General features: G+C 38.2%; 1 protein-coding gene across 2 annotated transcripts in view; it reads right to left on the bottom strand.

The window, feature by feature from the left end:
* LOC150074954 (transportin-3-like) overlaps positions 1 to 18,097 on the bottom strand; it is a 742,971-nt gene that overhangs the window by 6,743 nt on the left and 718,131 nt on the right. For both annotated transcript variants that reach the window (XM_090388987.1, XM_090388988.1), the window contains one exon: positions 14,069 to 14,181. In XM_090388987.1, the coding sequence (XP_090245113.1) occupies positions 14,069 to 14,181 (113 nt within the window). The remainder of the gene's footprint in view (positions 1 to 14,068; positions 14,182 to 18,097) is intronic.

Here is an 18,097-nt window from a genome sequence, read left to right as displayed (position 1 = left end):
AAGCAGACACTAGGAACTACTGGGATGATCTGATTTTATAGGTGAAGTTCCGGGTCTGGATAGGTTACGCTTCCTACAGAAGTATATTCAACAGTCATTTTGGGTGAGAGGCAAAAACCGTTGTTTTGGAACCATTTAACAACTTTGTTGATGGCACCTTGCAATTGTCTTTCTATCATTTGCATATCAGGGGAATGGCAGGAGATACTGAAGTCATTGGCATAACAGAGTAGTGGACAGTGCTTGTAGTAGGTCATGTGCTATTGAATTCATTATTATGTTAAATAAGGTGGCACTTAGCACTGAACCTTGTGGGACACCTTACTGGATAAAATTTGAAGATAACCGGTTATCAATGCTGACTTGAAACGAGCAGTGATGTAGGAAGTTTCTGATAAACTGTGGCAGATGTCCATGTAGTCCTAGATCATATAGGTTTCGCATTATACAATATGACAAAGCTGTACCAAAGGCTTTTTCTGTGTCAAAGAGTACCATAACATGGTGTTATTTTCGTACAAAAGTGGATCTGCCTTCACAGACACCACATTGTACTGGGTTAAGGAGGTTATTTTGAACTAGAAACCAGGTTAGGTGGGAATTAATTATTTTTTCCAGGACCTTGCTCATACAGCTCGTGAATGCAATAGGATGGTAATGTTGCAGATATGTATGAGGACCATATGAAAGCAATGCCTCCTAATTTTTTGCTTTCAAATATGGCACCATAGATCATTTCAAGTGTCACTGAGTGGTCAGTAGAGGTCTCTAGTTTCACCAATCTGAGTGGCACTGTGATCGGTCTCTTGAGTGCAGCATATGGATAGTTCAAAATGGCGGATATTACAGATATATATTTCAAACAAAGAGTGGTGACTGAATTTCTTACCAAGGAAGAAGTGACGTCTATTGAAATCCATATACGTTTCAAAATTGTTTATGGTGAAAATACTGTAGATGTGAGTACAGTTGTTGGGTAAGACGCTTTAAGAGAGGGGAAAGTGACAACAAACAACAAGAGCCGGATTGACACCCTGATCAAAGAGGACTGCTGCATAACAACACACGAATTGTGTGATGTAGTAGGGATAGGGAAACCTGCTGTGATAACCATTATAAAGGAACTAGGCTACAACAAGGTTTGTGCCCGGTGGCTCCTGAAAATGCTGACACATGAGCACAAAGAAGCTCAGAAAGTCATCTGTATGGAATTTCACCAAAACTACAAGTGTGTAGGAGAGGTTTTTCTTTCATGCACAGTCGCAGGTGAAGAACCTGGATCCACCATTATGACCCTGAAACGAAGAGACAGTCGATGGAGTGGCATCATCAAAATTCACCGTGCAAGAAGAAGTTCAAAGGACAGCCTCTTGCTTGTGGACTTCTTGGAGCGTAGCACCACAAACTACTCAGATTGATACGAGGAAACACTGAAAATGTCAAAAGCCTGTGTCTGTAGAGTTCAACTGGACAAAAACCTTAATGCGATTCTTCTCCAAGACAATTGATGACCCCACACCAGTCTATGCACGATGGAAGTCATTGCAAAACTGGGGCGCACTGTTCTTTCTCATCCCTCTCATAGTCTGGATCTTGCAACTTCTAACTAACGTCTCTTTGACGCGTTGAAGGATGCACTCCATGGAACCCATTTTGCAGACGATGACCAGTTCAAGCACAGAGTTTGTCAAGCTCTCTGGAGCAAGAGTAAGGACTTGAATTGGAATACAGCATCTGACACAGAGATGGAAGGAGTACATAGAAAATGATGGTGACATTTTGTAAAAATATGCGTTTATTGGACTGAGGACTAATTGATGTCTTTCAGAAATGCCAAAATATAAGCACAATGGCATTTGTCCAAGAAGGTATTTTCTTTGAATATTCTGTTGTAGAGAAGTAGCAGTGTCTTAAGGGCTGGTTCAGTAAATTGTGTTAATTATGATAAAATGTATTCCACCTGGTCCTGCTGCATTGAGTTTGGTGGTGGCTAGAGCATGGTGCAATTCTGACATTGTGAAGGGGAAACTGCATGCACCACTAGATGCTAATTCGGAGTCAAAATGAGGTGGGTAAGATGATGTAGCTGAGATTTTCATGAACAATTTCCCAGTGTATTTGCAATCTCCACTGGTTTTGTAACATCACAACTTTTAACAGCGAGTTATTGTTGTTGTTTGATTTTTAGGAGCATTAGCAACTGAGGCCATATTGCTCCGGGATATGCGGTGGTCATTCCCTGACCTTTCCGCATCCTCCGTATTTGGTGGTGACGGGCTCGAACCCTGGTCTAATCAAGAAGCATGTGCTATGCACTGCTGCTCCTTCCCACCTGGCTACGGAGGCGCCCTTTAACAGTGAGTATGGGAAGGTTGATGCATGGATGTTTTGAGTACATATGTTATATTTTGGTTCATATCGTTTGTGTTTTTCTAGTTCTTGTAATTGTCGAGGCAAAATGCCTCCAAGCTTCCCTTTTGCTGGTCTGCCTAATACGTTTTGCTTTTGCCTGAGCCTGCTTAAAGTGGATAAGATTTGCAGCTCTTTGGAAATTTCTGTAGATATATTCTGAGGCAAAGTTTATGGATATTTGTTGGCCTGCTTTTCTTCCAGTATTGATAGTTGCTTGTATATATCCCATTTTGCTTTTAAAAAGTTCCATTTGGCAGTTCAGTTAGAAAAGTGGGGAATGCTTGTATCAATGTGGAGTAATGGTGACTACCAAGCAAACTGCCATGAGCAGAGAGAGAGAGAGAGAGAGAGAGAGAGAGAGAGAGAGAGAGAGAGATAGCTGAAGTAGATCCTGTAGGTAAATGTGTATGAGCGAGTGTGCTATTATTGAGAGTAATCAAACTGTACCGGTCAATTTGATTACTCTCATTTAGTAATTTTTGATGATTTGTCTATGTTTTAATTTTCCCATAACGGATGGCGTAGCTTATATTTTGATTGGGGGGGGGGGCAACTATAGTGAAAAGATGACAGTTAGTCAAAATTAATATTGACTTGTGTCACAACTGAGTGGGATGGATTTGAAGGGTATCTGAGTGTTGATTATCAATGCTAAATCTCCATGTGCCAGATTGTTTGGGTTGTGTACAACATGATCATGCTGATGAAGGGAAACAGTTATATGTGGGTCTAGACTGGTTTCCTGTAAGCAGAAAGCAATAGTCATATTGCGAAAGGAGGTCTTGGATGTCATTCAAATTACTACAATATCCTCTACCAGTTCCACTGCAGAAATGTAAGCATTATTTGGGTTTAGTAGAACCCTCAACAGTGGAAAATTCTAGCACCTGCTCATCTTGGTGTGAGCTAACATCTTAAGTCCATGCAATCTGATTGGTTTGCATCAAAAGAAGTAGGTACTGTAGAGTTTTGCCTTGGAGTGGCATCTGGTTGTGCAGTAACTGGCATATTACTTTACTTTGTTTGCTTTATTGGTACAGTGGCCAACACTGACCTTGCCCACTCAGATAGCGATTCGCCCGGTGATATGGTTATCACTAACTATTTGGGTTGCAATTGATATTCGTCTTTTGGTTACTTGGGCACAGGTTGGTTTATTAGTATTCAGAACTGGTATTTTTTGGCCTCTTGGTAGGTTCTTTTTTTCATGTTTCCAAAGGGGACACTATTTGTAAAAAGCCAGATTTTCTTCTGTGCAGTTAGAACAACTGGGTTTTGTAGCTGTGCAAAAAGTATTAGTGTGCACAGTGGATCCACATGTAGTACAGGTAGCTGCTCTTCTGTAGACTGTTTGTTATTTTGGTTTTTAGGAGTATTAGCAACTAAGGCCATATTGCTCCAGGGATATGCGGTGGTCATTCCCTGACCTTTCCGCATCCTCCATATTTGGTGGTCACGGGCTCGAACCCCGGTCTAATCAAGAAGCGTGTGCTACGCACTGCTGCTCCTGCCCACCCGGCTACGCAGGTGCCTTTCCTGTAGACTGTCTGTGAGTGCCCAAACATCTGGCACCTTTAGCAGCATAAGGGTTTGGAATGTAAGCTTTAACACGGCAGTTAAGGTAACTTGTTTTGATCACTGTTGTTGGTTTGGGGTTGTCAAAAGTGAGTATTATGTTTGAATAGGAACTAATATGCTGTGTTTCTTTGTCATAATTTGTCTGACATTGATGACTCCTTGATCTTGCAGTTCTTGTTTTAGCTATTCATATGACATGTTGATGAGGTCCCTTTTTTTTTTTTTTTTTTTACATGAAAAGTATCAATACCGTGTATGGGTTGAAGGAGATTGGGGGGGGGGGGAGTGCCGGAAACATTTGCTCTGGTGACTAAACATGGGTTTCGCCACTTTAAGCCTCCAATAAGCAAAATGAATTTTAGTGATGCTCTTGATATATTCAGGGAAATGTGGTGAAACAGCAACAAATTCTGCAAAAAGTTTTTAGTTTTAGTAGTTGCTCAGAGTGTTGAGCAGTAGCAACTTCAACCAGTAAGTCTCCTGATCTTAAATGACAAACTGTCTTGGGGGTACCTATTATGCTTTATAGGCATTTCTGCACTAGAAATGGTGAGAATCTGCCAATCAGTTGTTCTTGAGTTGGAGTTTAGATTCTGTCTGTCAGTCTTTTGATATTTAGCTGCAACACATTCAGACCAATTGTTTTTACTCTGCAAGGGAGAGCTTTCCCTCCTCCAGGTTGCTGGGCCTGCCACATGGAGGCAGGAGCTGTGCCACCTTTGTGAAGCAGTAGTGGGTTAGTATTAAAAAGGAAAAACTAAAACTAAAAGAAGAAAGAAAGTTATTTCCTCTTGATCTACTAAAGTGCTTTCTTTACTGAAGATTATTTAATTGAGTGTTAGCATAATGCTGAAAACAAGGAAATGATTTTATTTCTTCAAGAGAGAGAGTGCAAATTTACTGGCAAAGACACTTGATCACTAAATCGCTCAGCACCTGGGGTCATGGAAGCTGGATAGATGGATGTTATACTATACCCAGTGGCATAACTTTGCCAATGCAGCCAATGTGGTGCATTCGGGCCCACGACAGAAAGAGGGACCACTGCCCGAAACAGAAAAAATATTTAATTGAATAAAAATGTAAGTTTTTTAATTATGTTTATGATAAAATTTACTATGTCCATGAACAATAATTTTTTCACATGAAACATATTTATTGTTAGCTAGCTGCACAGCATAAGTGAAACTGCAGTGAATAGAGGTGGAATGGTATTAGCATAGCTGCTGCTTCCAGGACAATTTTTACGTATTTGTGACTGCAGGGGCCAAAATTAAATAGGGGGGGCCCATTTATTGAGTATATTGCACTTATAATTGCACCTATAATATTCAGCATCAATGATTTTGCAAAGAACCATTGTATAATCAGTGAATGAAATTAAGAAATGAATCTATTGCACAGAAATGGGATATATCTTGTCAATTTTCAAACAAATGGAGGCAATTTGTTAATGTCATGATATGTTATTTGGTTTTTAGCAACTAAGGCCATATTGCTCTAGGGATATGCAGTGGTCATTCTCTGACCTTTCCACATCCTCCGTATTTGGTGGTCATGGACTCGAACCCCGGTCTAATCAAGAAGCTTGTGCTACGCACTGCTGCTCCTACCCACCTGGCTACGGAGGGGCCGCAATTTGTGAAGAAACATTTTGATGAATTGGCAGAGGACTAACGATTTGAAAATGCAGAACTGATCTTGAAAATTAACATTTTTTGTCATGTAATTGATTTAGTGACTACCCAATTGCACAAAATGTTTCAAGGACTAAATACATTTTATGACTTGTTTGCATTTCTTACTCCAACTCAATTAATACAATGGATAAAAATTCCATTATAAAAAATGCAGAGAAGGTTCAAAAGAAATTTTAAAGTGACTTTTCAGAATCATTTTCAATGCAATTACTACTTTGTGTAAAGTCACTAAAATGAAAACTATGGCACACCCTGTCCTTAGCGGATGAATTTGCAGAACTAGTCATAGCAAAATACTATGATATGAGTGATAGCTTTTCAGAAGTGTACTCCTTATTTATATTATTTTTTACAATTCCGGTTACTGTATCAATTGCAGAACGCTCTTCCTCGAAATTAAAATTAAGAATTATTTGGGAAACACCATGGGACAACGATGTCTATCAGCACTAGCAATGCTTAGCATAAAAGTGCAAGAAGCTGAAAGAATGAACATTTATAAATTAATTAATGATTTCGCCAATGCCAAATCTAGACGAAAACCATTCTAAATTACGTAAGCCAATATATTACTTCATTTAATTTTCAGAATTTATTTTTCAATTTTATATTTACAGAATTAATAATAAACAAAATTTTATTTTTCTTTTTATATTGTACTGATAAAGATTTTAAATACACGTTTACCATTGTATTGTTAATTTTTTATTTTTACCAAAACAAATATTTTCAGAGGACCCACACTAAACTTTGCATTTGGGCCCACTTTTCTAGTTACGCTACTAATTACACACACTTAAAGCAATCTGTGTACACAGGCAGAAAGTCAGAATATTCCATTCAATGTGTTGCGAGTAGAAAGCTGGTGGCATGGCAACCTTCTCCAAGATCTTGAGGGAAAAGTAAAGTTGGAAGATGAGCATACTTTGAGGTTGTCACAGACATTCTCTCAGATATGCCAGACAAGCTGTACTTCCTTACTGGGAGTCTAAAATGCAGATGGAACTGATATTCGGGTAACACTCAAGTCAAGTGGACCCAATTTCGGTGAAGTCTGGACAGTCTGTGACAGCCAAATCCTCTGCTTGCACCTTCACGATGGTGGGACTGTTAGTAATCCTGGGTATAACCTCCATGCACAAGTACATGGTGGGTGATCATCCAGGTGTGAACCAACGTAAGCAGTGGTCGAGGTGTGGCACCCACACCACATGGAGGAACGCCGCCCCTCTATGTTACCAGGCAGTACTAGGTGGTGACTCTCATCAACCGGTGCAATACCACCACTTTGCTTATTGGAGGGTTGAAGTGGTGGAACCCTTTCCCATCTCTTCCATCATGCAGTATGATTGATGACTTTTGAGGTTATGATGAACATCGTGGTGAGATCCAATATTCCTTACATTTCGAGGGTACAGCTCTACAACGGTGTTCGCAGACCGGCTGCTAGTTAGTACAGTGGACCGAACCTATTGGTAACTCTCTAGGAGGCTTCCAGATCAGCTAGTATAATCTTGTTAACTCTACTCTGCCAGATAGTGACTGGAGGGAGTCTTGAGTAGTGTGTATGCGGGGAGCATTGTCGAGGCCACGTTATGTCAAGGATCTGGGTATATTCTTACCATGTGTATGCCATATCCAAAAATTTCATTACTTCATACAGCATTTCCCACCCACTTTTTCTTACTATTGAATACACCATGAATTGTCAAACTAATAGAGCAAGCTTATCTGCGAAAAGATCTAAACCTCCCAGCACTTCCTAATTCATTTCACAAACATACGTGGTCTCAATTCTAATCTCAACGATGTCCATTTCCACTTGCAGTCTGCCAAACCCCATGTACTTTTTCTGTCAGAATCTCAGTTATTGGTTGATTCAACTACTGCTCATCTCAGATGGCAAAATTATTCGCTGTATGATTCTTTTGATCCAATATCTCATGGCTATTCCCAACCTCGTGATGTTTGGCATTACAAGAATGCAAAATGGGATGACCTGCGAGACCTTTTTTCTTCTTTTCCTTGGTCGGATTACTGTTTCAAAAGTTCTGATGTCAACGTTTGCTCAGATCGTGTCAGTGAAATTATTCTTGCAGGAATGAAATCCTTTATCCCACATTCCACTTTAAAATCCCGTCCTTTATCTAAACCTTGGTTTTCCACTAAATGTGCTAAGGCTGTTCAAGAGAAGAATGTTGCATATTGTAATTGGCTTGTTTCTAATTCTTCAGTTTCATTTTCTGCCTACACCAAAGCTCGCAACAATTGTAAAGCAGTTATTAACTCTTAGCCTGTTCAAACTCCAGTCCAAACTGGAGTTTGAACAGGCTAAGAGTAAAAAACTTGCTTTTTGCCCTAATGTGGTAGCCGAGCATTCTGGTCTCTTGCGAAAGCTTTGACCACAACTTTTGCCCATCTCTGCTCCCACCTCTGTCCAAACCAGATGGTTCTGTTGTCACTTCAGCCAAGGATAAAGCTGACCTGCTAGCATCCCATTTTTCTTTCAACTCATGCATTAACGATCTTTGTAAAACGCCTCTCACTATTCCCAACACGCTCCATTCAATTCCTGTGGTCTTCCGTCAAAAGGATTTTGACGAATCTTGATGCTAAGAAAGCTCCAGGTCCCGATGGTATTTCTCCACTTGTTCTCAAAACCTGTGTTCCTGAACTTACTCCTATTCTTTGCCACCTTTTTTCACTTTCTTATTCCAAAGGTGTTTTTCCTTCTGCTTGGAAATTTGCTCATATCCAGCCAGTTCCTAAAAAGGGTGACAAATCCCTCCCATCCAATTACTTCTACTCTCTCTAAAGTAATGGAGAAATAAATTAACCGCCAACTCTTAAACTACCTAGAAACCTTCCGTCTGATCAACGATCGCCAGTATGGATTCCGTCAGTGTCGATCCGCTGGTGATATTCTGGCTTAAGTTACCCATTTATGGACTAATTCAATGGAAAGGTTCGGTGAAACTTTCCATTGAATTAGTTCAAAGGCTATCGATTGTGTTTGGCATAAAGGTCTTCTAAACAAGCTTCCATCTTATGGTTTGCCAACTGTTTTTAGTAATTGGTTATTCAGTTTTTTCTCTGATCGCTCACTGAGGGTGATGGTAGATGGCTCTCTGTCTTCTAACTTCTCCACTAATGACGGTGTCCCCAAGGTTCAGTTCTTTCCCTCACTCTTTTCCTCTTGTATATTAATGACCTTCTTCCATTAACTGGAAATCCTATCCATAGTTTTGCCGATGATAGCACATTGCATTCCACTTTCCATTTTGAGAAACCTTGTCCTGCACAATCAGCTTGAACTTCTCGAAAATCTGCTATCAATTCCTTAAATGCCGATCTTCAGGTAATTCTCCAGTGGGGCAAAGACAACTTGGTTGATTTCGACCCTTTTAAACTCAGTCTTGTCTTATATCTTGCAAAAAGGATTCTTCTGCTCCTATGCTTATCTTTAGTGACACTCCGATTTCTAGGCAAAATGATATATCTCTTTTGGGGATTACCCAAACTTCTAATCTCTCTTGGCACAATACAAATATTGCTTCTTCTGCATCTAAAAAACTTGGTTTTCTCTTTCGCTCTCGGCGTTACTTTTCTTCCAAACAGCTGCTCACTCTGTATAAATCGCAAATCCACCCTCCCATGGAATATTGTTTCCACATCTGGGGTGGTGCCCCCAAAACCTCTCTCAGTCTTCTTGATTCCATTCAGAAGAGGGCAGTTAGGTTAATTAACGACTCATCTCAGATCTCTGCACTCGCTGTCTCATAGATGTACTGTTTCTGCTGCATGCCTCTTCTACAGATACTTCCACAGGCACTGTTCTGCTGAATTAGCTTCTATAATTTGTGCTCTCTCTTTTAAAACAGCCCGAACATATGCTACCAACATCCATTTACTGTGCAACTTCAAACTCACAGAACCAACTTTTTATCTTCCTCGTTTATTCATTCAACTGCCGTTTTCTGGAACAAACTTCCTTCGTACGTATTTCCTGAAAATTACAGTCTACAGAAGTTGAAGTGTAATGTCAACAAATATCTTCTTTCGTCTTCTCAACCTCCAGCCCAAGCACGGTACGAAGTAGTATAGGTTCTAACACCTCTCGTGCTTGGGGTTTACATAAAAAAAAAAAAAAGACCACCAATCTTCTAGATAGCCTCTTCAGAATTCAACATGCCCTCAACAGGAAATCCCAGATTGACATCTTCCTCAACATTAAATTGGCATATGACAGAATATACCTTCCATCTCTGTTTCCCATACTTAAGCACTAATTCAGTCTGGCAGATCATCATCATCAGCCATTTTCAATCCACTGCAGGATGAAGGCCTCTCCAGCAACTTTACAGTTCCTTCTGTTTTGAGCACTGGCCATCCATTTACTACTCAAAAACTCATGAATTTCATCTATCCATCTCCGCCTTTGTCTTCCAGGTTTTCTTCTAGCTCCTCTTGGGTACCATTCTGTTATTTTTTTAGTCCATCTGTCATCATGTCTCCGAGCTATGTGTCCTGCCCAAGACCATTTTAGTTCTTTAGTTTTGATAAGAATGTCCTTTACTTGAGTTTGCTGCCTAATCCATGTGTTTATCTTCTTATCTAACAGTCTGATTCCCAATATAATTCGTGCCATTCTTCGCTGTGTAGTTCTTAGCTTCTCTTCCATTCTTTTGGTGAGTGCCCAAGTTTCACTAGCATAAGTCATGGTGGGGAGTATACATTGGTTCATTATTTTATGTTTCAGACAAACTGGGATATTGCTCTTCAGTACGTGACTATATTTCCTGAATGCTATCCATCCAAAATTTATTCTTCTCTTGACTTCCAGCCATTTATCATTATTACAGCTAATAACTTGTCCCGGATAAGTATATGACTCCACCTTTTCAATTACTGCTCCTTCAATCATTATTTCCCTTTCCGTGGCATACTTGTTCATCACTACTTTTGTTTTAGATATTCATCTTTAGTCCAAAATCCTTACTAACTGTGCATAACTGATTAAGATTTTCCTCTAATTCTTTGGGATCGTGGCTTATGACCACAATGTCATCTGCAAATCGTAAATGGTTTAGGTACTCTCCGTTCACATTGACTCCTTTCTGCGACCAGTCTAATCTTCTGAAAGCTTCCTCAAGGGCAGCAGTAAACAGCTTCGGAGATATTGTGTCTCCTTGTAGAACTCCTTTCTCGATTTTAAATTTGCTACTGTCTTTGTCTAGTCTAATAAAGGATGTAGCACTCTCATATATTTTCTTCAAAATCATAATATATGGAGTATCTATGCCTTGTCTTTCCAGTGCCCGAAACATTGCCTTATGCTGTATGGAGTCAAATGCCTTTACATAATCCACAAATGCTAGGCATAATGGTGTTTTATATTCATTTGCTTTCTCCATTAGCTGTGATATTACGTGAAGGTGATCCACAGTTGAGAATCCTGTCCTAAAGCCAGCTTGCTCTTTCAGTTGATTCTCATCAAGTATTCTTTCTAATCTGTTAGTAATGACCCTTGTGAACAACTTGTAGATATGGGATAACAAGCTAATTGGTCTATAATTTCCAATTTCTGATTTATCTCCTTTCGTATGCAGCAAAACTATGATTGCATTATTCCACTGCTTAGGCATCACACCTTTTCGAATGCACTTTGTGAAGAGCCTTGCCAGTTTTTGTGTTATGTCTCTTCCTCCCAATTTTAACAACTCTACAGTAACTTCATCTTCCCCCGGGGCTTTCCGATTCTTAATTTTCTTCAATGCATGTTCTACCTCATCAGGAAGAATATCGGGTATGTCGTATGTGTTGTTACTTTGCAATCCATGTTCCCCACTGCTGGTATCATTCCCTCGCTCCTTGTATAATTCTCTATAGTAGTCTTCTGCTATTTGAATTATGCCTTCTCTGCTGTTTATAAGTACACCATCGCTATTCTTTAGTTTCAGTATCATTTGTCTTTCTGTATTACTGCTCATGGCTGCTGATTTAAATCCTTTGTTTTCCCTTAATGCTTGTTCTACTTTTCTTGTGTTAAATCTTCTTATGTCCTCTCTGAGTCTCTTTCTAATGGCTTTGCATAACTCAGTATACTCAATTTTCTCCCTGTCAGTGTTTTTCTTGCTCTTCATTTGTCGTCTTTGGTTCATCATGACAAGTGTTTCTTGACTAATTTTTTCTTCTTTGGATTTCTGTTTCCCTATAGGTTTCTTGGGCTTTATCACTTTCAGAAAGTTGTAATATTCCTCGTCAATATCTTGGTCCTGAGCAGTCTGCAGAAGCTCAAACTTGTTCTTAAGTTCCAGTACATACCTTTTTCTCCTCCTCTGTTATTTCAAAGACCTTTGTATTATTTACTCGAGTCAGTTTTTTCCTTTCCTACATCTATATCAAGTGTACATCTTACCAGTCTGGCAGATACCTTGCTACAAATCTTGAAGTCAATTTTACTTTCCAGACACCTATCTGTTACCGTCAATGACATCCAGGTACTTTTGAAATCACAAGAGGCATCCTGCAGGGGAGTGTGCTTTTAACTTATGCTCTTTTATCTTTTTTATTCTCTTTTTTTTTTATCCTCTTCACAGCTGTTTTGGAAACTTTCCTAGCATGTAACTCTAACTTTGTTTTTTATGCCAACGATTTGAAGTTGTACGTGAGTTCAAATCATATTCATTAGATTTTTGATATTAATCAACATGCCTCTACACAGATAATGAAACTGGAAAAACTATCTAGCCACAACTGGGCGGCATCTGAACTCTTCCAAATCTGCTTAACTACTGATAACAAAAAAAAAAAAAAAGAAAAAAAAAAAAAAAAAAAGAGAGAGTCAAAAATGATTTTCAAATCTTTGTTAGAGGTGAAAGGATAACTTTCCATACAGATCTAGGCCTTAAATGGGATGTTGGACTCACCTTGTAGCCTCACTTTGTCAAGATGAGACAGAAGACATGTGCGGCACTTTGGGCAGTGCATCAAGAGCTTGTTGGTGTGCATCAGTCAGCGCTGCTTTGTTCTAATCCTGAAATGCATTATTATTGATATTTACGCATCTGAAAATTGGTCATCTGCTCCTGCCTCCCACCTAAAAAAGTACCTCAGTCTGGAATAGTGGTTGCTCAAATGGATGAACAGGGTGGTGGGGGCCACCCTTTTACTATCTCCAGATCCATCCTCCAAGTTAATCTAGGCACCACTTGAGACTTTGTATCACAAAAAGAAATGCACTCAAGCTAGCTCGGCTTATCACAGGTCGAATTGATGCTCTGTCTATATCTCCATTAATCTCTGGGCCAAAGAAGACAAGAGGAGAAGACCCTGACTCCTGCCTTCTCCCTGCGGCTTAACCATACAAACATTGATTCCCTTAGGGAAATGTTCGTGGCCAATTGCCTTCAGTTCTACAATAAATTAGGCATATACCCTGATAAGTTCTGTGAGTACAGGCTCTACAGAAAGGAAATACTTGAGAACTGTTACCAGCCATTGAATCTATGATGTTCACCTACACCTGGACTTTTTTTGTCTGCTGCATTTATCATGCTGTTTATTACAAACTTTGTTTTTATTTCAAGCTCTTGTAAGTTCGTCTCTGTAATTATGTCAGGTCGAGCATGCATGTACTCTTGTACATGTGGTTCTTTGCACATTGCTGTCGCAGGGTGACCCACAGTTTCCCGGGGTAATAAACTGATAATAATAACAAAGGGTTGATGTTACCAAGAAAGGCATAAGTTCTACAAATTGCAGCTTCTGGAGACTAGGCAACTGTGAGGTGATCTAATCGAGGTGTATGAGACCCTGAATGGATTGAGCAAGTTCAATGGTAATGGGATTCTTCCTCAGATGACTCACTGTGGGCCATAAATTCAAATTGAGGAAAGAAATTGTAGAATAGATGTGCCTTTAGCCAGCGAGTGGTTGATAGCAGGAACAAACTTCCATAAAATTCATATTGATGAATTTTATATATATGTTGATGCACTTTAATAAAAATATTTATTAAAGTGTATAAATATGAATTTTAGTATTCCTTTATTATTAATTCTTTATTATAGAAGAAGTTTGGCCATAAAAAAAAATAATAATAAATAAAATAAACTTTTCATTAGACTTTGTAAAGCCAATTCTTGCATATAATTACAAGCACTCAGCAAATGGAAATGCTTACTGGTGTCAGAGGTTGTTTACTTTACAAGGCACTGAGATGAGTGTATATTTTCATTTTTGTTTCTTTCAAGTTTTGCTCTGCCAGGAAAGTAATACATAAAATGTGTTAAAAAGCAAGTCATGAAAAACTCACGTATAAAGCCTGTCAGAAGAGGGGGGGGGGGGAATTGTTTTAAACAAATTAATTAACATACCTGACAATATTTCTATGAAACTCTGCCATTTGTTCTGGAGTAGCCGTAACAGATCCTCCACTACTTTGGGCAGGAATCATCTTCAGGGCCTCCTGCAGCCAGTTACTCAAAACCTACAATTTTAAATTTTTTGCTATATAATATATATATTGAATACTAGTGTGTAAACCCATCATAAAATTTGAGGAATAACATTAAATGGGGAAGGGTGAAATGGAAGCTAAACATTAACAATAAAAGTTTTGAGTTTAGGATTTCACACATTATATAATATGGATTAACTTTTTCAGTACCCCCTCAATATTATGTGATGATTTTTCATGTAATAATCAGTGCCCCTCCCCCAATATGGAAACTCATGTGTGAGAGTGAGAGAGTGCCTGAAGCTGTATTTTTTAAGAAAGTTAAAAAATCCATGTCACATAATGTGTGCATCTAGAGTAAAATATCACTGGTAACTAGACAAATTAATTATGCCAAACACGAACAACAGAGTACACAATGTTATAGTAATATCATGAAATTAATATTACATAAAATACTGTTCAGCACAGTAATATAAAACTAAGTTTTCCTATTAATTAAAAAATGCAATTTTTGTTGCTTCGTAGCATTTTTTTTTTTCTACAAAATCATAGTTTACAAATATGTTAACTGCAAAAGTTTTACGTTTCCATATCCAATTTGCCTCTAGCCATGCCACTATGATTTCCAAATCATGTAGTTCATCATGCATGCTAAGAACATCAGCAGCTTTAATATCACTGTTATATCTTTATTCTTGGCCACCTTCATCCCCCTTTTCTCTCCTGATACTTATGATGTTCTCATCAGTTAGCATTTGACAGTATCTTAAGTGTCCATATCTGACCATTATTTAATTTGAATTTCCATGACATTTGTCTCTCCAAGCCCTTCCCCAGTTTTACATTCATCTGCATTATCATTACAGTCATTTTCTCTTGCCTCATAGGATTTATCACATTTTTTCCAACAGATGCATATTCATTCTTTTGATGCAGAAAGAATATGCAAAACCCACCTCTGTATGCAACTACTTTCTTTAAGAAGTTGGAAATTTCACTTTCAGAAGAAAATAAGGCTAATAAGAGTTTGAGCCAATAAATAATTTTGGCACAACGAATGATCCCTTGTTGTTGTTCTTTGTTTGTTATTTGGTTTTTAGGAGCATTAGCAACTAAGGCTAATGCTCCTAAAAAATCCTCAATATCGTGTTGTAGACCTTCCACAGGTTTCAACAGGTAGTCCAGCATGAAATCATTCACAAGAACGTCGAACACGACTGTAATTCCTATAAAGAATTTGAACAAAAATTTTTAACAAAAATTATTACAAGCCTATGAAGGCTTGTAATACTTGTCAAGCATCTCTCAAAAATGATTCCATTTCAACATTTTCGAAGAGCTGTTGTTGTTAGTACTGGGCTTAATGACATAAGGGCTACCGAGGTCAAATTGTGTCTGCTCATTGTTTATTTACAGGCAACATATAGTTATAGAAGTTAAATTATATGCTCCTGTACAGATCAATATATTTTAGGTACATCAAAAGTTCTTCCATGTTCTATTCATTTCCTATGAAGTGAGATAAATCATGAGAGATGTTCAATGTGGACAGAGAGAGAAATTGAAATGTGTTAGAGTAGATCATTGAATGTAAGGGACAATCAACCAGAATATGACAGACTGTAAGTTGTGCCTAACAGGATGAACACCGAGGTGGGTTTTCTCCTAATAGTAGGAAGAGATGTGTATGATTAGTGTGTCCAATTCTGAGTCTTGCCAATACCACTCTCTTCCATTTCAACGGAAGCTAGAGAGCCACAGCTTTGGATCTTGTTTTATCTGGTAAAGTTTATTATTGGTGTTACTTTTCCAGATCTGTGACCAGTCGATGTAGCATGCTTTGCGAATGAAAGGCTTATAGTCACTGTAAGGAACCTGAGGATGTTGTGAGAAAGTGGGTTGAGGATGTTTAGCGGCAATATCAGCACTTTCATTTCCTGGAATGCCCAGAATGACAAGGGATCCAGCAAAAATTGATTGACTGATTGGACACGCTGCAGGAGATTAACTGGGAATGAATGCATTTCAAGATAGGATGGGAAGATGAAAAATTCGTCCTTATGGCAGGCAGGTGAGATGGAAAGCTCAATAATTTTACCAAGTGCTAAATTGATGGCATATAATTCAGCAGTGAAGAAGCTGCAGGCTAATGGCAGTGAGGTTGTAGCAGTAAATGAAGGAAAAACTGCAGCAGCACTACTGTACTGGCAGTTTTCAATCCATCAGTATAGATTTTAATGACACAGGAGTTCAGAGTAGCGTGAGCTGAGTGCAAATGCCTGATACTGCAAGAAGGTATGACATTTTTCCCCCACTGAAGAAAATGTACATCGTAAGATGCAGAAACATATGTCAAAGGTGGAACAGGAGCAGTTGTGTACTGAAAAGTATCACTTAAATCAATATTCCAACTCTGAATAAGCTCTTTAATCCTGAGTGAAGCAAGTCTATTTTCATTTGGTTTGCTCTCATAGAACAAATCCCACCAAGTATTATAAAAATATTCCTGAATGGATTCACTAGTAGTAAATCATGTTTAGCAGCATATTGGAGCAGTAATATTTTCCTACGAAGATGTAATGGGGAATCTTCAATATAGAGACTTTGGATTGAAGAAGTCCTAAAAGTGCCAAACGCAGTCCTCAGAGCACTATGCTGGATGATATTTAGACATTGTAAAGTAGTGCTTCTGGTAGAGTCATATACTGAAAAACCATAATCTAGCTGTGAATGGATTATTAAGTTCTATACAGATGCAGCAGAGCAGGGGTGACCAACTGAATTTGTGATGCGATCTACTTTTTTTCTTCAAAATGTGCAGCGATCGACCATCTCAAGAATTTCATTGCACACGGTTAAAAAAGTTAATCAACACAAATTGAAAAATGTTGTTTATAAATTTTAAAATTAAATACAATTCAGAATTCTTATTTTAAATTCATACATATACAAATTTTTAATTTATGTGAAGTTTGTGTCTTCATGTCATCTGCCAAGCTTTCAAAATCGGGGACATACTGTGATGAGGCCAACCGTAAAGAATCTTCTGTATACAAGTCCATAAGAGTAGAGTGAGTCTTCGTCTTTGTTTGTTTCAAATATGAAAAAGCCGATACACATAGATATGTGGAACCAAAACAGAAATTTAAAAGTTTACTGCATTATTTTACATTTGAATACTTTTCTCGGCAAACATATTTCCAAAGGTCTTTTTCTGGTTATCTGGCTTTTAGGAAGATATAGTTTTGCAATGTAATAATTTCATTTTCAAGTAATATTTTCTCCATGTAAAAAATCTCAACGATTTTTTCTGCAATTTGTTTTGTATCTAAGTCGATATTAAATGGATAAGAACTATACTGAACAATGTAGCTGTTGATAATGAACTTGTATATTTGCAAAATGATTGAATTTTTTTTCTTTGAGATCCTTAGCCATTGCCAAAAATTGATATTTATATGCAGAAATACTACTAATCATGTCACTAATCCCAAATTCAGATCACACAACCACTCTGTATCTTGTAGCTGCTGATAATCATCTCCTCCCCCTTTGATCAACATTTTTTTTTAAAATTTCATTCAGCAAATTTCGAAATCTCTGTAGAAACATACTCCAACTCAGCCACCTCACATTTGTGTGTAATATCAGATCTGGTTCATTTTCATCGAGGTGCATTTTGAAAAGTCTCCTTTGAAGAGAAGAAGTCCTCTGATGGAATTCACAATTTTGAAAGCTATGTCCACAGCACTTTTAGTATTTAATCTTTTGCTGGCTAACACTTGTTGGTGGATGATACAGTGGTAACTCAAAAAATCTGGGAATTCATCTTGGCACAATGTGATGAATCCGTTAAGATGCGCCGTCATTGTTTTAGCTCCATCTGTTGTTACTGATAAGAGCTTAAATGGTGGTAATTTTTTTTTTTTTTTCAATAAAATTT

Source organism: Mastigoproctus giganteus, chromosome 14, assembly GCF_048544385.1.
Source record: "Mastigoproctus giganteus isolate SK-2022 chromosome 14, ASM4854438v1, whole genome shotgun sequence".
NCBI classification, from domain to species: Eukaryota; Metazoa; Arthropoda; class Arachnida; order Uropygi; family Thelyphonidae; genus Mastigoproctus; species Mastigoproctus giganteus.
The sequence above is the reverse complement of the archived record's forward strand: the minus strand, read 5'-3'. Positions and strand labels throughout refer to the sequence as shown.